General features: G+C 28.6%; 1 protein-coding gene across 1 annotated transcript in view; it reads left to right on the forward strand.

Annotated features, from left to right (window-relative positions):
• The first annotated feature begins 14,536 nt into the window (after window positions 1–14,536).
• Window positions 14,537–24,623, forward strand: part of LOC113384810 (ETS-like protein pointed) — a 124,924-nt gene continuing 114,837 nt past the window's right edge. The window contains exon 1 of the mRNA XM_026622572.1: window positions 14,537–14,657. Within this exon, the coding sequence (XP_026478357.1) occupies window positions 14,615–14,657 (43 nt within the window). The 5' untranslated portion in view covers window positions 14,537–14,614. The remainder of the gene's footprint in view (window positions 14,658–24,623) is intronic.

The raw sequence follows: 24,623 nt of genomic DNA on the forward strand, positions 1-24,623 counted from the left end.
CTTTATCTTCTTTTCACAAACGATATGCCCACAGATGATCTTCTAACCATATGCACTTACGCCGATGACATAGCAATTATTTCATGCAATTCCGATATTGGAACAGCAACTTGTCAGTTACAAAATTATTTATCTAGTCTCGAAAAATGGTTTTTAGATTGGAATATCAAAATCAATATCGAAAAATCTCACCACATAATTGTTTCTCTAAAACATCACAACAGTCCACCTATCATCATGAACAATTCAATAATTCCACTATGCAATTCTGTTAAATATTTAGGCATGCACATTGATTCGAAATTGACATGGAGAACGCACATTGAATATAAAAAGAAACAAATCCAACTGAAAATAAAAGATTTTTACTGGCTTTTTGGGAGAAAATCTGAAATCTCTCTCGATAACAAGGTACTTTTGTATAAAACTATCATAGTGCCCATTTGGACTTATGGAATCGAACTATGGGGTTGCTCTTGCAAATCTAACATAAACATCATTCAAAGGTGCCAGAATAAAATTCTGCGTATCCTTACTAATGCGCCTTGGTATATTTCGAATTTTTGCCTACATAAGGATTTGAAAATCTCAACAGTCAACGAAATGATCAAGATTAGAAGTTCATCATTTAACAACAAATTAATCCAGCATACAAATCCTACAATTCAAGCGATTCAGAGACCGATAAGAAGATTGAGCAAGAAATGGCCTTCCGATCTACCAAACAACTAGCCCAATGTCTGCACGCGTCCTGACGTAGTACGCGGCATACATCATCACGTCATCGTTCATTTATGTTATTATTTTTGTATTACTGTTTTAATTTAATTTTTATTTCAACTTTTTTCATTTTATATTCAATGTATTGCATTTTTTGTTTTTTTGTATTTTTTTTTGCTCATATCAATTTTGTAAATAAGACATTTAAGTCTTGATTAACAAAAATAAATTGTAACAAAAAAAAATTTCTATGGGTTCCGTATCAATGTTTATCCGTTAGGCCTACGACGGGGCGCTTACACACTTCGATATATCGCCTCTATGCGGCGCAACGGCTTTGATAAAATGTTCAAAATATAAAAACAAATTCAATTTTTTCAAAAAAGTCAATTTTTTTGAAAAACTATAAAATTCTGAAATTTTAATATTTTCAGTTTTAATACAAAATTAGAATATTCTTTAAAAAAATTTAATTTTTAGTACGGAAAGTTTCAGCAATTTGCCTTAAGGCACGATGCCATGCACAACTGATTATATAATTCATAAAATAAATTTAAAAAAATCATTAAAGGCCGATGAAAGATCAGCATAACCATATTTCTTCTAGTCTTCTGATTAATTTCTGTTTTCATTCCCAGTCTGCCGATAAGATAGAGATAATCTCAAGAGCTGATCATTTCGCATGCAAGTCAATATAAAAATTTGATGTACTCGCTCAAAGTTGACGTACTCGTACTCACACAATTCAATATCCTCACAATTTTACGCAAAATCGAACCCACACCGGCGCAGCCACAAACTTGTCGAACACCTGCTCTCGAGATCGGGTTTAATGAGACAGAACTACTCAGGCACTCGGGCAAAAAGAGAGAGAGTGTCTCGCACTCAATGCGTATCCCGTTCATTAGATTTCATTCATGATTCTACGTTGTGTAGAAAACGGAGACGACGACAAAGCGAGACAGAGCGCTCTGTCTGGTTCTGTCTACTACGCGCTTCCGTTCGAGCGAAATGGTTTCTTGAATGAATTCGTCGAACGCGTCAAAGCGAGATAGTGAATTCATTCAAGAAAGCTTCGAGGGCTCGTAATATTTATAGTACCGGAGGTGCGTAGCTCTCAAACTTTTAACAACGAATAACATATTGCAAACTTTAGAAAAAATTTAAACAACTTTTGGTTTTTCCTGTAATTATTGCTAAAATTTGTAACATAAATTATTAGTTTCTTTTTATATAATTGTTGATTTTTTGTAGTCCTACGAAATGTGGTTTAATTATGAACAAAAAATTGAATAATCTGCAATTTTTTTCCATATTATGAAGCCGTACAGCAACTCGGTATACTTATAAATCACTCAGTTGCAAGTTCATGCAACTTTCTTTAAAGCAAAATGCCACTGACAACTAGTTTGATGAGTGTGCATCTGAAACTAATGTATAATTACAAAAACTAGTAGTAAATATCATTCGCATTTTTTATTAATACTCACAAGAATCATGTTGAAGGAAGAAAGGTTAAACCGAGTACTTTGATTGCATTAAAGAAAATCTTAAATTATTCAATTTTATGATTCTGTTAACAAAATTATTTAAAAATTCTGGAAATGTGAAAAACACAACTTTATTTTCAACATGTGTTCGCCTCTGGCAAATGCATTTTCAAACAAATATAGAGAAAGATATGTTTTTAATTTAATCTTATACATTGTATATTAATATATGATGATAAATACTAATATCGCATATATTATTATTATACCTTCAAGTCATCAAGTCCTCTAATGCGGCAATGGCAATGGTAAACAGTCTTTTAGAGGATTAAACAAAAAACTGTTCATATATGTAAAAAATTCTATTCCATAGTCATAGTCAATTGTCCATTTGAGCAATTACGATCATTTATTATTTCATTTCATTTATTTATTTTCTTTATATATTTTTCATTTTTCATTTTTATTTTTTTTTTTATTTATTTATTTAATTATTTTTGTTTTATTTTATATCTCCTTTGATTATTCTTTTTTGTGTAATTTAGCTCTATAATTTAGGAGCTGTCCAAGAATTTAAGAAACCCTACCCCCTCCCCTCTCCCTCAATAAGGTACATTTTAATATTTAAAATTACCTCCAATCCCCCACCAAACATCACTATTAGTACATAGAAAAAATCGTAATATTTTTAAAATAATGGATATTTTTTTAATTCAGGTAGAAAATATGTGTATGTGATAGCCTACTAAATTCATACCTTCTCCACGTAATTTTTTGTCAACCCCTCATAATTAACGGGAGCTCTCTTATATAGTTCTTCTGGTTGTAGCATAATAATAATAATAATTCTGAATACATATAATAATAATAACAAGAATAATAATATAATTCATTAGTATTAAAAATAAACAAATTAAAAAAGTAAAAGAAAAAAAATGATATGGCTAATTTATTGAAATTTTATTATTCCTATTCTAAATTTATTTGTTTTACAAATAAAATCTAGATATGATTTATATCAAATATGCAAAATTGTATAAAAATCATAAAAGTTTGACTGAAAATAAATGAACCGTAAAGTTTAAAAATCTTAGCACCGGATGATGCCGGATATGAGCCGGGTTACTACGGTAAAACAAAACTATTCACTTGTATATACCTGGTCTACACTAACACTAATCTTGAAAAACACACATAGGAAAATTCACACACAAAATTCAATCGGTGTACATAGTACGAGCTAGAAGACACGTTTTTTTATCCTCGTAAGTGCCCCGGGCTCGGTGTATCCGATATTTATTATATGTGCCTTCGACATCATAAGAAGCTCTATGATTACAGACTATTAGAAATCTTATTGATCCATAAAAAAGTTTGAATGAATAATAAAAAATCGAGTCCCATGCGATTAATTAGGTGGTGCTACAGCGGAGGTACAAAACACGCTACCGAGAGAAATCTTATCTATATGTAGTTTTTATTTCAATTACCGTTATTTATAATCTATTGATTGTTCATTCATATATTTTCATTGAATATTCTAGACTAGATCTTCGGCCTCGTACTCTACCGAGCATGTAGGTATTATTTTGAGAAATATTCTTTTGATGAATTTTGAATTTATTAAATTTGTTTTTTATAGGGTAGTACGGAGCCTAAAGGTTTGCGGTTAAACAGATCCACCCCTGATATCTCAAAAACAAGTAAAGTTAGAAATTTACCAATATTTGAAAGTAGAAAGAAAAAAGTATAACCAACCTCACTTTGATTCTTATAATTTCGCTATAAGGAGATATACTGCAATGTTTGAAAATCCATATCAGAAGTAGTTTCTTTCTTTTATTGTTTTCTTAGTCATGAGCACTTAGTTTATAAGATCTTAATATATTTTTTAAGTGTAAGTTATTTATTTGGTTTATAAGATGTAATGTTATCTTCAAGTTAGATTCAACAGTTACATAACTTTCATAAAAACTTGCATTTGGGTGGAGTTAAACGATTATTAACTTCCCGTAGGGTAAGTTATTGTAATCGTCCAAAAATCGAAATCAAAAATTTTTACATTTCTCGACGTTTTGAAGGTTTCTGAACATTTTGGCATACTTCAGAAAAAATGGATGTGTGTGTGTGTGTGTGTGTTTTGTATGTCCGCGTTTTTTCGTCCACGTTTTCAGGCGCACGGATCAACCGATTTGAATGGTTTAAAAAACATTCGATTCCTATTGATAGGGAGATGTGCTGATTAGTTTTTGGCAAAGGCAGGTCCAGCCGTTACGGAGATATGGAGCAAAGAGTGCAAAAAATAGAAAGCGAGTTTTTGAGAGAACGGATCAACCGATTTGAATGGTTTAAAAAACATTCGATTCCTATTGATAGAGAGATGTGCTGATTAGTTTTTGGCAAAGGTAGGCCCAGAGGTTTCGGAGATACAGAGCTAAATTTAAAAAAAATGTCTGTTTTTGAGAGAACTAAGCGTCCGATTTAAATGATTCAAAGAACTTTCTGCTTTTTTCAACAAAATAATTGATTTTGGAAAAAAAAATTTTTTGTTTCTAATTTTTTTTTCAAAAAATTTTTTTGTAATTTTGGATTAAAAATTCAAAAAATCACCCAAGCTAAGCACAGTCTAAGCGCCACTCTGGTACAAATGTTTACCCATGTGCGTTTAGACTGCTTGTGTATTGGAGCACTTTTCCAATTTTGTGAAAATTATTGAAAAATGTGAAAATGCCGCCAAGCTGAGCACAGTATAAGTGAAAATGTCGCACAGAATTATTTGCAAATGCGTTTAGACTGTGACTATGGGAGCACTTTTTCAATTTTGTGTAAATTTGGCAACTATTTTTTTTTTTGGAATTTGATTCGAAATGAAATGACGATTGTTAATGTTCTGGAGATGATAAATTGATTTATTTATAATTAACTTTCCATAGGGTAAGTAATCGCAAAAAAATCGAAAATGAAATTTTTTATATATCTTCACGTTTCAGAGGTTTCTGAATATGTTGGCATACCTTGGAGAAAATTGATGTATGTGTGTGTGTGTGTGTGTGCGTGCATGTGTGTGTGTTCGGATACAAATTTTCGTCGACGATTTCGGGAACACGTATGAAGCAATTTGAATAATTCAAAAGACATTCGATTCGTATTGATAAGGAGACGTGCTGATTAGTTTTTGTCAAAGGCAGGTCTAGCCGTTCCGAAGATATGGGGCAAAAAGAGCCAAAAACGGTAACTCAGTTTTCAAGAGAACGGAGGGTCCGATTTGTATAGTTCAAAAAACATTTTACTTGTATTAACAGGATGAAGATTTGATCAAATTTTCATGAAGATAGGTCTAGCGGTTTCAGAGATCTAGTAAAAAAAAACTAAAAAAAATAACATTTGGCGGTCAACAATAATCATTAAGCATTAGACATATGCATATCAAATTATCAGATATTGTATTGAGATTTTAACAATAAGTATAAGTTTTGTTTACATTCCTATGGGTTCCGTACCAATGTTTTTCCGTTAGACAGCGACGCGGCGCTTACGCGCTTTATATTTTGTCTCTATGCAGTCAAAGCAGTACGATTGCTTTGAAAAAAAGTTCAGATCTTCCAAAATATGTCAAAATGAAGATAACATTTTTTCCAAAAAAAAATTTTTATAAAAAAAATTGTTTAAAAATTAAAAAAAAAAAAAAAATTCAAAAAAAAGTAATTTTTTGTCCAATTTAAAATTTCTAAAAAATCTTATTTTTTCGAAGTAAAATTTTTTCAAAAATGTTAATCGTTTTTAAAAAAATAATAATTTTTGGCACGGGAAGTTCCAGCAATTTGCCTTAAGGCACGATGCCTTAATTGCCTTAAGACAGAATTCCACTTACAGCTAGTTTGAGTTTTTACCCCGGCAAGGGTATAAACAATAAAAAACAGTAAATAACAAAGATATTAAAGTGTATTAAAGTAATTTTACAAGATATAAGATAAAGTTTTTCCAATTCTGCTGATTATTTCAGCCAAAATACCAGATCAAGGTTATATACAGTGTTACCTTTGTAAAAATGTACCCATGAAATTTATATGTTGCATTGGTTGAATAATGCAGCAATTATTTCGTAAGATGCAGCAATTATTTCGTAAGTGAAAATAGGACACTGGATGTGTTAGTCCCCTGGATCTCTCTCTTTACCCTGTCTATGTGGTAAAAAAGACCAAGTGAAAAACAAAAAAATAAAGATATTTATACAGTAATTAATTAATTGGGAGTTTTACCAAAAATAGTCAGATAGTTGTTTGTTTGTCCGTGTTATTTGTTGTGATATAATTGGTTTATTATTCACAATATTTTTGCTTAAAGTCAAATTGGGCCCTTTGTGCCTCGCACTACACTTCTGAAATAGTTTTAATAATTATTATAAAAAAGTTAGAATTTGAATTTATTCGGCAATCTAAAATAATTAACAGAAATAAATCTAGAATAATTAACAGAAATATGATAACAATATTTTAACGAAGAGAATAAAATGACATATGACAATGATTACGATTACGATTACTACTAAAATATATGAAATCAATTTATATTTACATTCTTGTATAATCCATATTTATTTTTTTTCAATGATGATTAAAAGTTAGATAGAGCAAATCAAGAAATAAAATTTAAAAATTTAGATTCGATTCGGCATATTAGCAATTAATTACTAATGTTTAAGTGATACTAACAATTATTATTTGATCTGAACTATATTGGATTGCTGTTAATTATGTAAACTTATTAAAACTATTTAAAACATTATTATTCATGGTAGCAAATATTAAATTTGTAGGAGATCATATTAAATTTCTCGAGACGATGATTGAAAAAAAACTGTTTGAAAACAAAGGAAATGAAAATACTAAAGTATGAAATTGTTCTATAAAAGCTCTGAATATCATTTTATTACTCGACTGTTATGTCGTAGAAAATTTGAAAGTGTTTGTATATTTGAAAACGTACATAACATTCTATTTTTATTAAGTGACTTAGTTGATTACGTTGCATTTGTTCTATACATATTTCGTTTGCATCACTGTTTTCCGAACTTATTATGGTTAGGAAAATATGAAAATGTTTATTGAAAACTTCGAAAGAAAATTATAGAGAGTGTTTTCAAGCAAACACATGTAATTCAATAATTGCATTTATGTATTTTTCAAAACAGTTTGATATTAATTATTGTTCTTGATTTATAGAGAATTTTTCCAAAATAATTTCTTGGTATTATGGGGAATAAAGAGCTCGTTATATTCCTAATATAATTATTCTGATAGTTATGTATGATGCGTACATAAACACTCATTATTTTTATTATGCGAGTCATATATCTTAAGTAACTAAAATAAAGCAAGCAATTCAAGATCGCTAAATGCGTCGTAAAACCGTAGACTTCCATTCGTTAAAAATAATTTGTCGTGCGACTGAAAATATTATTCAATTTAAGGTCAATAAAAGTTTTATATATTAATCGCTATATTTATACGTTAATATGCATAATTCGCCAACATTCTCGTTACATCTGCTTCGGCACGACAAATGATTTGAATTGAAGCTACCATGTTAAATTAAAATCAGACGTAAATTACATAACGAGGTCAAAAATCACAGTGCAGTCATGCAGAACATATCATCTGCTCGCTCGAATAAGACACAGAAAAAACAATACCGGCACACATCGCCGTGGTACGAAATACATATAAAGGTTTTCAACAAATGCAGGGCCGAATTCAATCGCCCTCGAAATTTTCAAGACCCTTGAACACCATCCAGATACGGATAGAAAATGAAAAATACCTCACAACGTGAGGGACGCCCCCTCACAACTTGAGGTTTTAAGGAAAAGGAGGGGGTTGACAACGAATCACGAAATATCACGTGGGGAAGAGATAGTAAAATATTACGTGAATTTATGTTTTACCTGAATTATTAAAAAAAATCCAAATATTTTCAAAAAAAAAAATTCAAAAATTTTACAATTTTTTCTCGTAAATAAAAATACACGTGATGTTTGGTGGGTGAGGGAGATAAATTTAAATATCACTATGTATCACCAAGAGGGATGGGGGGTCAAAAAACCATACAAAATTGATCACGTGATTAATGGGCACCCCCTGAGGTATTGCGCGGGGCCTATTTACTAACTTTAATTAATTTTCATAATTAAACCACATTTTATAGGCCTATAATATTTTACTGTTCAATTTGACTATCAACTACCATGCAAAGTTTTATCAAAATCCCAGAATAATAAACCTGAGGTTCTGCTTTTAAGCCCGAATCATTTACTAACGCAAAAAAGTTCTGTTTTTTTTTAGTTTATTCATCAACAGAATTTTAAAATTTTTAATAAATTTTTGTAATTTTGTAATTAATTCCTCAAATTTTATCACCATGCAAACTTTTTCAAAATCACAGAAGAGTAAACCTGAGGTTTTCCTTACGAACGTAGAAAAGTTCTGCTGGTTGCAGTTCAATAATCATCAGCATTCTGAAATCTTTAATTAATTTTTATAATTAAACCATTCCTCAAAGGCCTATAATATTTTAAACTGTTTGGTTAGACTATCAATTTTATCACCATGCGAAGTTTCATCAAAACAAGAGTAAACCTGAGGTTCTCCTTGTGTGTCAGAATTATTTATAAACGCAGGAAGATTCTGATTTTTTAGCATTTTAAATAAGCTATGAAAGTTTCAATCCCATTTTATTATTCCTCTATATTCTTTTTGCCGGATTTTTTTCTATATAATATTTAATTGTATTTTGTTAACCTGACTACTGTCTAAACCGCATAACCTGAAGATCCATCTTTTTTCTTTTTTTATATTAGAAAAGTATAAAGATCTTAAAAGTTCTATAATCTGTTTTGATGAAATTTTTCAAACACGTAGCTTTTTAGTAGGCAATACAATAGTTGGATTTTCTATTTGGATATACTCACTTATATTATTAGAATTTCTCTATTACTGATGATTTTTAATCTGATGTAGCAATGCCACATCTATTTTCACTTGGAAACATATTGCTGAAAATAGAAATTATTTTCAAGTGTAAACCAATGTCACTACTTCTTGACATCAGACCGTCCGAATGAAGTATTGATTCTGAAACCTTATAGTTAGAAGAATGAAGCTTTAATCACTAAGCAAGTAGAGGTTCTCTTGAGCTCTAATTTTAAAAGTAGTTTTTGTCTGGATAATAATAATTTTCGACGGAGTTTTTGTCAATTCTATTCGATATGGAGACGTTGACGTCAAAGAAGCACCTAGGAAAGATATTGGTGATAAGATAAGATAAGATTAAGGTAATTGATGCATATTTTAAATCGAAAAATGAGACGGAAAATCGATGTGATTTTGGGTAAAAGTGATCGAATATATAATGCTCGTGCATAACGCGTTCTTAATATCTTGTGCAATTGTAATTTTGCAGTATATATTTTTTGCACACAATATACATTTCACTTTATTACTAATCTATAATGGTTATTTCATTTTTAAAAAATTACGTAGATTTTTTTTATAATGATCTGGTCAAAAGTAAGTTTCATTTTTTGTAATAAATAAAACAATCACTTTCTTCTCGAAAATTCAAAACAACAATATTTCACAATACAATTTCAAATTTATCATAATAAATACTAATGACAATAGTAATTCTGAGAACCATCTACATAAATATTGCAGTTTAAACTGCAAGTTTAAAAAGGGCAGCTCACATTACATTTCTAGTAAAACAAAGATCATATGCATTATTCAAAAATGTCTGTCCTTTTGACGCCAGTATCCCTCAGCATATTATTTTAGACATTTTGTGGCGCCTTCGGGATTTCTTGCCTTGCCTATAATTTCTATAAAGTGTTTTGTCTATTGTACAAATTACCAAAGCTTATTGCGATTGGTAAGTATCAGACGACACTGTCCGCTCACAATAAAAAAAAAGATGAGTGTTGGGTTCATTTTTTGAAAATCCGTATAATCGGCCTATGTGAAAAAACACAAGCCGATCCATAGCTAATTCGAGCCGCAAGACAGCATCGCAACAAACATCGCCCTGGATAGTACTTTAAAACAGGGTGCCTAAACCTTGATGTGCAGGATTTAAAAACAAGAAATTATTTGGATAAAAAATATCAACTCTTGTTAGAAATAATACCAAATTATCCCAGTATGGCGGGGCACAAAGGTCCAATTTGACTTTCAGCAATTATATTGTAAAAACAACGAATGCAAAACATAAAATTTCTGGGTACATTTTTTTTTTTAGTTCAAATTAATAAAATTTTCACACATGCAAGTTTTGCATGATGATTAGATAATTGTAAGATTTTAATATCAATCTTGAATATTGGATTAAAGTAAATAAATATAAGATAGATAGCTATTTCTACATAGTAATTACTTACAGTATGAGTAATTACTGACCTGAAGACTAGTAGTAGTATTCGATGCAAGTTCTATATTTTCTATTTACTTTTTTTTCTTCTTAATTATAACTTAATAATACTTCTTAGATTTTAATTATTTATATTCGCTATTTGCTTTCATATTTCCATATTCTTTATTCTCTGGCATATCAATTTTTGCGTGCTCTTCCTGTAACAAATTTTTAATAATTTTTATACATATTCGAATGTGCATCTATACATTACAAAATATATGCAATTAAGTTACCAAATATGCATAATATGTATTATGTTATATGTTAGTATACAAACTTTATTTTAGTAACTTAAGTTATGAAATTTTCAATATTATTTAAAAAAAATCATATAAATAATATGAATAGGCGTTTATGTAAATACATAAATATTCAATGTTTACATTTTATAATATTTTTAGTGAATTTTAATTGTTATTTGCGGAGTCTAATTTTAATTGTGAATAATCAAGCTAGTATAGGTTTAATTAAATAATTTAATTAATAAAATTTATTATAATAATTAAATTAATTTCTGTTTACAGTAATAATTATTTATATATTTTTATATATTTAACAATTTATATTGTTTATCTTGAATACCTAATTTATTTCAAAAATTGAAATTTTAAGGAAAGACAAAAAGTCACGAAATATCACGTGGTGGAGAAGAGTCTAGTTGAAAATTAAAAAAATCCAAAAATTATCAAAAAATACCAAAAATTTCAAAATTTATTTATGTATCAGAAAGGGAGGAGAAAGGGTCCAAAAATCTTTAAAAAATTGATCACGTTATTAATAGACGCCTGCATATTGTAAATGTTTTAGGTCAGGGCTTCTTAAACTTTTGTCCTTAGGGACCCAATTTACGACTGCGAGTTTCTTGGCGGCCCCATTTATGACTGCGAGTTTCTAGCCGACCCCACAGATATAAACAAATAAATTAATATTTTTAAATAATTTATGTATTTGGTAACAATGTACATATACATATACATATGAAACTATATAGTTTAAGAATTTGTTGAACATACAAAAATCAAGACGTGATGATATGAAAAAATATAAAATCACTCGCGACCTCAGAATTTTTCCCCGCGACCTTATTTGGGGTCGCGACCCATAGTTTAAGAAACCCTGTTTTAGATGATACGTGTGTGACTCTGTGTTATATAGAGTAAGTCGGGGCACAAAGGTCCAATTTTACTTTGAGCAATTATATTGTGAAAACAACCAATGCAAAATGTAATTTTTTGGGTACATTTTGTATAGAGATAACATTATATATAACCTTGATCTGGTATTTTGTCACAAATATTCATCAGCAGAGTTGGAATAACTATTACTTTAATTTATCTCTTGTAAAATTGCTTATTTTAGCTCAATATATTTTATTTTCTATTTTTTAATGTGTACACTTTTGCCGGGGTGAAGGTTCAGTTGGTCCTTTTTACTTTCATATAGATTATATAAAAAAAGCGATTGAATCTAACTTAAAATTAGCGATACATCGTATAAATTAATTAAATACATATGTACTTGAAAGTTATATTAAGGTCTCGTAAACTAAACAACAGTGCTCACAACCAAAAAAATTAACAACGTAAGAAAATACTTTGCTATTCATTTTCCGCTAGCAACGTCCAGCACCGTCGTTAAGAATCAAGGTAATGGTTGGTTGTACATCTTTTTCCCTCTACTTTCAAATATTGTTGGTAAAAAAATATTTTATTTTACTATTTTTGATATCTTAGTTGTGGACCTGTTTAAAGGCGGTCTTTTAAGCCCCACTCTACTCTATGTGAAGATTTATAATTGAGATTTGAAATTATAATATCCTATTCAATTTTAACGTCGACTCTTTTGGTATTTTCTTATGGTAATTATTAGAATTACAAAAAGTGTTAAAAATATGCTAATTACAGTTGTCTGAGTATATCACATTCAATCATCAAAACTCATCTTTAATTAATATATCTTCTCTAGGTAGGCTTCCACTTGGTCTTTTATCGTGCATCTATGACTATTTTAAATCGATTCAAATTTGCTGAAGTTCTAAATTAATTTTTGAAGACTGGCTGACTGATTTGAAGGCTGCTCTACCGCGTTCTGTTTAATTTTTATTATAAACACGTATTATAGATATACCTATATCTCATCAGTTCTATGCTAAAGTCAAAAGTTAAGTTGTACCCGCGCCATGGCTACTTTTAAGTCAGACTGTACACCTCTTGGACTGTTAAACAGCGTACGTCCACCACACACGGGCCTACGCAGTACCGTGTGAACGCTTCACCTGATAGAACGTCTTAATTTTACGTTGAAATTGTTAAAAAAATACGTTAAAAATGATAAAAAAATTGTTTAATCGGTTTTTAAAGGTTATGACGTTATGATGAAAAGTGATGACATTTGACTTTAAAATTAAGTGAATCTAATGAAGTTGGTTTTTGAATGACATGAAGTTGGGTGATTAAATTTTAGCGGTTTTATAAACAAACTTGTCAGCGGACTGAAGTTAGCAGTGTTTTGGTCGATTTGTGTCATTTGCAAAACGTCATTAAATTAAAAAAAAAACTGAAGAAATATATGTTAAAATATAAAGTGAATATTGTTATACTTTATAATTATAAATTTATATTAAAATTGGTTTTGTATTTAGTCGAGCCGCTTTTACAACTTTTTTTTTTAATGTTGTCATCTTTAAAGTTTCTCTAATGTTGTGTCAAAATTTGACATAATTGTTTGTTAATTATTATAATCAAATTATTTTATTTTTTTATTATTTATTTACATATATACATTATTTTCATATCTCAGTCAGACAGAGGTGCCTGGTATGAGAAATTAATACTTAAGAGCAAATTTTATCTCAACTATGTGAAAATTATAAATAGACATTTGTTGTGTGGCAGGCCCAAGTGAGCAGAATAAAATTTAGTTACTATTGATTAAAATTATTTCAACTACTTGACATGTCATTTTCTTTTTTATAAAATCCCGCGCAATTGCAAGTTGGTTTTTGAATGACATGAAGTTGCCTGTTAATTTTTAGCGGTTTTAGAAACAAACATGTCAGTGGACTGAAAGCAGTGTTTTGATTGAATTATAAAAGTCATTGAAAATAAAAAACTGAAGAATTATATGTTGAAATATATTGTGGATATTGTTACTTTAGGTACAATAATTATAGGTACAATAAATTGGTGTTATTAAATTTGGGTTTTGCATTTGGTCAAGCTGTTCTTATGCATTTTTTTTCTTAAATGCTGGTACGCTTATTCAATATCTGTCAAAATTGGACTCAGTTGTTTATTAACTATTATAATCAAATTTTAACGGTAATAGTGACTTATAAAATTTATTTCAGTGAGCAGAATAAAATTTAGTTACTGTTGAATAAAATTATTTTGTTAACTAGACATCACATTTGTCATTTTCTCGTAGTTGTTTTTCAATCTGTATGTTTTTAATTTTCTTCTCCGACGATGATGATGTCGTTTACGAGATTATCAATGAATTCTAAAATTGTGACAACGAGCTCAAAGGTCAAATCAATTTCGACGGCCGGGTTAAGCGGCTAAGCCAGCTCGCGTGGATTAATTCAATTGAGATTCATGTACGGTCTGTGTATGTCAAAGAGTCAGTTTGAAATTATGTTGTTTGCTACACAGACTCAACTTTTTCAAACCCAAAAAATAAATGTTTCCAATTTTACTATAAAATGTTTATAAACAGTGCTTTTTATTTATCGAATTCTGGAACAAAGTTTTTGTGAAAATTGACTGTGCACAAGATTTACACAGTGCTGTCTGTTATGTGTTGTGAGAGTTTTTGACAATAATTGCGACTTAAAATTGTACTTGATTTATTGTATTTAAGCTTGTGTAATAAAAATAGTTGTTTGTGGTGCTGCAGATGTGGACTGTGGTTTATTATTGACATTTAGAATAACAGTTATGGGCATTAAAACCACGATGAAGGCGTTCAACAAGACGAGAGGTTAGTCTTAAAGAATATTTATCTATATTGAAAATTATAACATAATATAAATATGACTTCAAATATATTTTTTATGCCACATGTTATCGTAGTAGTCCACCTTATTTAACCCTTAAGCATGGGAGATAAATACAGAACAAATGTGCATACCTTGTTTTATTGTTTTCCGCACTCAACAGTGAGTTTACACTGCATGCTATCTTTTAAAAATGATTTTCTAATTATAATATATATATTTATATATATATATATATAGTCTAGTAATCGGATATAACATCAATAAAAAACATGATTTCTTTTAAAAAAATATTTTACATCCATATGTTTCGGCCATACAATTCTTTAATGCATGTTTGCCAAGCATTAAAGAATTGTATGTTCCCTGTAAAAAAAACTTTTTTATAAATCTGAACTTCGACTTGTAAACAATTTTTGTACAACGACTAGTACTATTTTTACCAAAACCAAAACCCCTTTATATATCAAATGACTTAGAAATCTCGTTTATCAAATAAATTGCCTGGATTGTAATTTAATTTACATAGGAGAAACAAGCCAGAACTTAATTCAACGTTTACAACAATATAAATTCAAAATAATTAAAAAAATCGCAGACAATTTAAAACTATGCTTGCAGACCACATTAATACTTTAAAACACAATATAGACTTTTCTAATCCCACTGTGCTACAAATCGAACAAAATTTATTTAAACGAAGAATTACAGAAGAATCTTTTTTAACTATTTATAACAATAAGACAATAAATAAACGGAATGAACTTGACACGCTGACGACACAAATCTCTTTTATTTAGATAGGATTTCCAAATTTCTCACAAAACAATAAAATGGTCGCGCAAAGGATTCGCAATTCGTTCCACACATGTGTAGAATCTTGGTAAAAATATTTTTTAAAAATGTCTTTCTCCATTATATCTTCAACCAGTCTACGAACAACACATATATTACATACTATCTATTTGTGATTTTTTAAAATTAGTACTTTGTGAAAAACGTAGAGGTAAATATACATGCTACAGTTAGTGGCGCCTCTATGGAGTGCGTATACAACTAAAATTGTACTAATGGCCGTGTTTGTTATCTGTTTATACTTTTTTATCTATGGTATCAAGTGAATAAATATTGTTAATGAACAAATTAATGTAACTGATTTTTTTTAGAATTTCTTTGTGCCGAGTACATAACGTTGACTATAAAAATCTTGCAAAATATCTTCTTTATAAGAGCTTCCATAATTTAGAGTTTAGACTATCTTAAAATATATTCAAATTTGATTATGCTGCTCTTATATTTTATAAATGTCTCATGCAGTAAATTTATTATATAGTTATATATAAACTAAGAAACAATCACTTTAAAAATACAAAATCCTCTTTCCATTACCAGTGGTTTTGAAAATTGACATATATTTGTAACGTGAATTTGTTTTTCAATCTTGCTCTGGTAGTGTTCTGGCAAAGGTTTCTGGCAAGTGAGTTTGGATGATCCTCGATGAGGCTTTTGAATTTGTCTGAATGTCATCAAGTTGTTGCAAAATTTATTATCTTGTTCATAGCTGCTTGATTCTTTAGGCTATCTAAAAAGAAGTTAAAACTTGACAAATTATCTCATACTTAAATTTTATAAGATACAAAATATATCACGAATTCTGTGCAATAAGCATTTTTTAATTAGCAATAAAAACAATTCAATCATCTTTCAAACTTAGCACGAGTAGGTTTCGTTTACAATTTGTTTCCAAAACTTTAGTTTTTTTTGGTAAATGGCAGTAATATATCTTTCACTTATTGTATTTTAAATACAATATATATATGAAGAGCTCATAAATGACAAAAACCATACATTTCTTGGAATACGGTTGGCGAAATAATACTCGAAACATGTGGCAAGTTTTACAAAAACAAACATATTGGGTGTAAGGCTAAAGTAAGGCATTGTAAATAAATCGGAAATTTGAGACAAACGTACAATTCAGAAATAAGTTTTTAGTTATATATTAATTTATTTTAATTTAATCTTCTTTGATGCATTATATGGTATTTATAAATATTTTTTGTTTAAGCGGTGGAGACGCCATATACAAATTAATTTTTGCTAACAATTGTTCTAACTGTTTTTATAAAATTGTCGTAGTTTTTAAAGATATTCACGCAACATTTAGAGTATAAATTATAATAAGTAAAAATTCTGAAATTGTTAATATTAGATCTTAAAAACCCCATTATTTAATAAAAAAGTGTGCAATTTAATGTAAAATGTTGTTTTTTACTTTAAACTCCCTTTATTAAAATTAGTTGAATCGTTTAACACATATTTATCAACCTGTAGAGCGCGGTTTCCAAAAAAACCAAAAAACTCGTGTTTATATAAACAAATGAATGACCAATATTTTTATGTGTTTTTTTAATAATATTGTGCAGAATTTGGTTGCCCAATGTTAATTGTATCAGTTGAAAAATTGTGAAATTGGATTATTACAAAGATTAAAAAGAGCGAGACATTTTATTTTTATTCCGGAGGATTTAGTCCGATAAGGTTGAAAACCACTGACTTAACTCATTGTATATTTTGATTATTAATTAACTAAATGATTTGATTTAATAATAAACAATTATTACTTTAATTTAAGATCGAAAATAAAAAAAAAATCATAACACATAACAAAAAATATTTGAAAAGCTTAAAAGTACATCGGCAAATAGTGTTTCAAAGTAATAAACATATAAGAAATGTTGTCTACGTCTTTTCAAAAACGAAAATTCGAAACCACTTATAAGAATCAATTAGTAATCACGATGATTGTTCTATGTAAATAATATTTGAAAAGTTTTATTGTTTCTACAGTTTATTCTTTTTAAAGTGAGTTTAAAGTTTAAAGACTTTTTGTAGGATATAATCTACGATTGAAAATTTTTGTTTTTATTTTTTTTACAACTATTTATATATACTAATAGCAGTTTATTTTCTATTCCCAACATTATTGTTTTTAATAGCCATATAGCTATTTTAATGCAGTCAAAAATTGAAAATAAATATTATTCTGTATTTTGTATATTTTTATGAATACTACTGCATTATCCTTATAAACTTACATTAATAGAATATCAATTCGTCAGTACACATTTCCATGTTTATTTATTACGCCAGAATATACCTGGCATCTTTACAGTGTTGTGAGCAATAAGCAAACATTGTCTTAGATTCAAACAATAATTCAGCGTCCGACGGTCTGTAATTTTATTGAGTCTAGATCATTTGCATTGTTTGCTGTCGGACGCTTGTCAGACGAAAACATGGGCGATGCTAAAAGTAGAGACACATTGTAAAAACATTAACCAGATGCCGCATTTCGTACGAGATTATACCATTGAACAAACAGACTGAAAGAAATCCGAGAAAAGGATATTGAAAGATATTGTGCAAAATTATATTTTTATTGAGAAAAATAGAGCCGAAGACAAATTATACATCAGTTTGTCAGATTTATTTATAGAGATTTTTACAATATTTCTACACTTTTTACCAACTTTGCAAAATGTTTTATATCAATAATTATACCGTTTTTGGAAGGCAAGTAGATGCAATATCACATGATATTAACTGTTCACGTGATTTCCAGATATTTTTAGATATTCAAATTATCTCCGAATTTCCCGTGGAGTAAGTTGTAGTAATTGCTAAAAAAAACGAAAATGAAAACAGTTATATATCTTTACGTTTAAGAGGTTTTTGGAATACTTTAGAAAAAATGGATGTGTGTCTGTGCGGATACAAATAAACATTCGATTTCTACTGATAAGGAGACGTGCTGATTAATTTTGGCAAAGGCAGATCTAGCCGTTTCGGAGATATGGGGCAAAAATGATATTTCAGTTTTTGAGATAACGGAGCGTCCGATTTAAATAATTCAAAAAACATTTTACTTGTTTTGACAAAATGAAGAAATAATTAAATTTTTGGAAAGGCATGTCTAGCGGTTTCAAAGATCGAGCAAAAAAAGTGAAAAAAAAAGCAATTCGGGGGTCAAAAATGTTCATTAGACTTAAGCAAATCAAACTATCAGATATTTTATAAAAAAATTATTAAGTATAAATTTTGTTTACATCTCTATACGTTTTGTACCAATGTTTATCTGTTACACTGCAACGCGGCGCTTACGCGATTCAATATTTCTTTTCTAAAACGGCCACGCAGCACGAATGCTTTGAAAAATGTTCAAAGTTTTCAAAATCTAATAAAAAAAATCTAATTTTTCAAAAAAAATTCATAATGAGATTTTTAAAAATTTTGAAAAAAAAATACGGCTCTGGAAGATGCAGCAATTTACCTTAAGGCACGATGCCTAGTTTTTTAATTGTTTACAAACAACTCTGACATAGATTAGAGCGGGACTTAAAGGTCCGCGTGTTAAAAGGTTCACTATCATTATCTTAAATATACTATAGCATATTTTAACGTTACTATTTTATACTAGAAGGCAAAGTAGTAGCCAAAACCTTAATTTCTACATTCTTCTCTATCGGGAGATGAACGGTCATGTATCGATATTTCTAACAAAAGTTTTTTTTTTCTTTGGCAGTTTTTTTTGGTTTGGAGTTTATGATACTTGTATATACTTCTTAAATATATATATTTCAAATTGGATTTATATAGTTTTGTTTATGTTACCACTACGTAAGCCACCCTCATGTAAGGTGGCGTAAAAAGAACCAAGTAAGTGTTAACAAACAATAAGAAAATAGTAAATGAAGAGATAAATTAAATTACTAGTTATTCCAACTCTGCTAATAAATATGATTCACAAAATACTAGATCAAGGTCATATACTGTGTGAGTTTTGTAAAAAAAGTTATCATGAAATTTATATTACGCATTGGTTAAATAATGTAGCTATTTTTTCGAAATCCCTTTGAAATTAAAAATTAGACATATGATCTATTTGCCGTCTGGCTGTCTCTTTTTACCTCGTCTATGGGGTGAAAAGAGACAGATGACAAATTTTAGAAAGATAGTGAAAAACATATTTCTATTATAAATTAATTGGAAATTTTACCTGGCTTAGTTTGATATAGTTAGAGTATTATTTGATATGTATAATATTGATATACATGAGATATTGATATACATGAGATATTGATATACATGAGATATTCATATATATGTTATGTAATTCATTTGGTTTAGACAGTATAATTACTGCAAGCGAATTGGACCTTTGTGCCCCACACTCTACTCTAATAGAGCAATTCAGTGTCTTTTGAAGCTTATTGAATAATTTGCGACGTTGCGCTCTCTTTCTATGAACTTTGATTTATTTTAGCAAATTGCATTTAGACATTAATTTATACTCTCAAATGGTAAATATCGACGCTATCTTGTTTAGTTTACATGAAACGGCTACAAATAAATATATTGCAGCAAGCATTTGATATCGATTAATTTTAAGTATTGGTATATCAAAAATTATTACTAAAACGTTAACAATATTTAGTTTAATTAGTGTTCAGAAAAGAATGTTTCGGTTGTTGAAATTGTCGAGTTGCAGCGAAAAAAGTTGAAAGTTGTATGATATGATAAACCAATATTGTTGATTCATAGAAATGTAGAAATATTGATGCAAAAATGACAGACAAGTAGATAAATAGGAAGATAGACAGACAGATAGGTAGACAGGTAGGCATAAAAATATGTAGACAAGTAGACAGATAACAAGGTTGAAAAGCAGACAAGTAGGCAAGTAGACTGGTAGGCAGGTAAACTGGTAAATAGGTAGACAAGTACACAGGTAGACACTTTCGCAGGCAAACAAGTACACTGTTAAACAGATAGATCATGTACAAATCAAATATTTATTGATTAAATTGATTATTTGCACATACATAAAAGTTTAGCTTTATAATAAAAGCTTTTATAATGAACCGTATTTGGCAAATTTTACCAACATATCTAATGCATCTATCGCAATTTTGTTCTACATTGTTTTTTAATTATGTTGAATAAAGTTCTTATATTACCTACAGCTCATATTATTTCTCAAATTTTCGAATTTTTGCTGGCAAATTTTCCGTATTTTAAATATATTTGTATTTATTTAGTCTTAAGAGATTATTATCTATTTGCATATGACGCTTAATAGTTAAATAAGTAAACATTGAAAAAAGATTATGACAAACTTTTGTTGACGTTAACATAAGTCAATTGAGCATATATGTGATATGTAAACTTCGTATGAGTTGTGTTAATATTTGAATATTAACAAAAGTCTTGGAATACAAAATGCGGCAATATAAAAGACATATCTTTGGAATTTTTGTGCTTTTTGTCATTGTTCTCGGCAATTGATTATTCTCGGCTGATCTTCGTGAATTTTGTGTCAAACATATTAATTCGTATTTTCTTGCCATTTCATATCAATATGTGAGATCGTAGTTTTTTATCATTATTTTTGTCTGGATTAAAATAGTAGTGTTATTGACTATGACTTGTTAATATTTAAGATTCAATATTTAACAATTCAATTATATCGATAATTTAACATACATACCTCGTAAAAGCAAATAATAATGGCCAATAAAACCGAATAAAAACCATTCAAAAATTAATTAAATATATTACTTAATTACTACCAGCAGGGTAGTTAAAGTAATGGGCCGAAAATCGAAAATGAAGTTTTTTGCATATCTTCACGTTTCAGAGGTTTCTGAACATTTTGGAATACCTCAGTAAAAATGGATGTGTGTGTGTTTGTGTTTTGTGTATCCGCATTTTTTCGTTCACGTTTTCGGACGCACGGATCAACCGATTTGAATTTGAACCAAACAAAAACCATTCGATTTCTATTGATAGGTAGTGTGCTGATTAGTTTTTGGCAAAGGCAGGTCCAGCCGTTTTGGAGATACCGAGCTAATTGCGCAAATAATGGCACAATTATTCAGAGAACTAAGCATCTTATTTGAATGATTCAAAACACTTACTTCTTGTTTTGATAAAATAATTGCTTTTGAAAAAAAAAAAAATTATTTCAAAATTTTTTCAATTTTTTTTAAGCTTTTTGTATACAAAAAATAATTCAGATTTTGGCTAAAGTTTTAAAGCTCACTTATATACTTTAAATAAATAATTTTAACTTTGTAATTCAGTTTATATAATTCTTATAAATATTAGACAATGTTACAATATTTATAAAAATCTATTTCAAAACATTTAATATTTTTCGAGCATTTCGTTACGGTACGGGGAGTTCCAGCAATTTGCCTTAAGGCACGTTGCCATAAACAACTAGTTCAGTTTGATGTCATAAAATCACTTGATTCAAATGTCCTTTACATAAAATTCGAGTTTGTTTTCTCTACATTTTAAACATTTCTATTTCACTAGATTTTTCAAGTTTTATACTGATATTATTAGTATTATGTTATTAGTCACATTTTGCGGATAGTGGCTTAATTATATCATGATGTGCAAGAGTTGTTTAAAATACTCATCTGAAATTGCAACAGTGATGATTTTTTTCAATTGTAATGATATTGTTACTTATTATTAAGTGATTTTAAATATGCAGATACTATGTTTATCAGCAAGTAATTGTATGGTTAATAACTTATTCAATCGCCACTATGAATGAAATCTTATATAATCGTATGCATACATAGAGAATCTCATTCTTTGTATTTTGTAATATAATACTAGTGTTGTAAATATACCTTATAGAGTTATAGACATTAATTTTAGGTTTAGTGATATATAACATATTAGATATCCACTGATTTATGTTAAAAGTTAAAATGTATGTAAAAATATCCTGTATAAGATTTCCACAAGAGATGAGGAAATATATTACATCCATATATAGTTATAAAGTTCTCGGGTCATAATGTTCTTCGCAATACTACGCCAAAATGACGATTTGAACGATTTTTATGAAATTTTATAATCGCGATCAGTATGACTAACAATTGGCCAACATTTATTTTTCATATCCCTAAGTAGTAAGGCTTGGCCATCCTTAAGATTTCTTTTTTAGTTTTGGACCATTTTCTTTAATAATTTTTTTATAATTCAAAAATAAGAAACACATACAGTCCTACATTTTTATTCCCTTAACAGAAACCCCTATTTAGTAAAAGTCATTTTAGTAATCGAAAAAATTTTCATCCCGCGTGTAGTCAATGAATATTTTTGAATTCGGTAATTTTAGTTCAAAACTCTTTTGATATTATGAAAAAGCTTAATTTTTACTTAAAGAAACACTTTATTTTCATCAAGGGTTGTCCAACCCTAATCTTTTTTTTAAATTTTGGGGTTATTTTTTTATTTTAATTTTTTTTAACTCGGAATTGAAAAGCACACACAACACTACATTTTCACCGTCCTACCACCGTCCAAATACCAATTTCATAATACCGTCATTTTAGTAGTCTAATCATTTTTTCATATAAGAGATAACTGATATTTTCTAGAAATATTTTTTGTAGCTAAACAAAGTTTATTTATTTATAACATATATTATTTATTTATTTATTTATTTATCCATTTATTTATTTATTTATTTATTTATTTATTTTTATTGCATACCAAATACCAATTTCGTAAAAAACAAAAATGTAGAGAGGATCGCATTTTATCGAAAAGAATTTTGTTCAACCTGTTTGAGGTGCATCAATTGCCATCTACTGTTACTAATCATCACATATTTTATAATTATTAATTATAATTATTAATCATCATCATATTATATTCAGTATTTATATAATTATGAATACTGTAATGAATTATATTTAATAATACGAAGAAATAAAATATTAATATCAATATACACTGCCATATTAACAGAAATTATTGCAATTATATAATAATTTTAAATTAGTATAAAAAATAATACTTATGGTAGATAAAATAATGGAAATTTAATGTCAGTACACAAAGTTAGACTTTCCAACTCCAGAAAAATATACTTTTTATTGTAAATTATCTTTTTATTTTAATGATTTTGTTTTCTTGTTTACTTTCACTAACCCGCTTTGTTATTTTAATATTTTCTAATGAATTTGTTCAATATTTCCATGTTTCAATATTAAAATATTCTAATATTTCAATTTTAACAAAATTCTTCACATACAATCTACAATCTTCGAACAAATTGAAACGATGTTGTAATTTTATTACGGAACTTCGAAACCGATGCACAATTTTGTTTCCTTTTATGCTTCCTTAAGTATAATAAATGAGAGAACTGACCCAGACATCAAAATGAATGCCTGTTGACTCGTCAAACGACCCTTCGTATACAATGCCAACAGTCAATAAAACTAGGGTCAGGCATATTGCAGTTTGCTATTTCCTTGAAATTCTATTTTGAATTTCGAAAAAAATATGACGTTGTAAATCTTGACGATCTTATATTGACTATTTACTCGATGTAGAAGTTAGCTTATTTTCTAAAACAGCTTTGTTAATTTTAATGCAAATTTTGCCAATAATCACTTTTCTTAAAGGACGACTCCAACGATTTCGACAAGACTGCATGAAACTGACTATTGATGGAACAATAATGACTCAATTAAAAAATTCAATCATTATTAACATTTATCGATCTTATGTAATAAACATCACTTCTTTATAATTAATAGTTTGGGCAATTTATTTGTAACCATTTTAAGTTTTATTGGAAATATTCAATTGATCTTTCACGATAGAGACAATCTGTCCTTCATAGTTTATCTCAAGTAATATATTTATTTCCACATTTTCTAAAAACATGCAAACCAAGATTCTAATTCTTAATAAAAAGAGCTAATTCTTTAGATTAGATTCACTAGTCAAATATATCATTTTTTATAAATGCAAAAATTTATTTTTCAGGGGTTTTAAAAATAATGAATAATATTATAATGCATAAATTTATTTGATAATAGTTTATCTAAAAATTGCTTTTTAATAGTTTA

Source organism: Ctenocephalides felis, unplaced genomic scaffold (assembly GCF_003426905.1).
Source record: "Ctenocephalides felis isolate EL2017-DRISC unplaced genomic scaffold, ASM342690v1 CF-g0.4_SCAFFOLD_03571, whole genome shotgun sequence".
NCBI classification, from domain to species: Eukaryota; Metazoa; Arthropoda; class Insecta; order Siphonaptera; family Pulicidae; genus Ctenocephalides; species Ctenocephalides felis.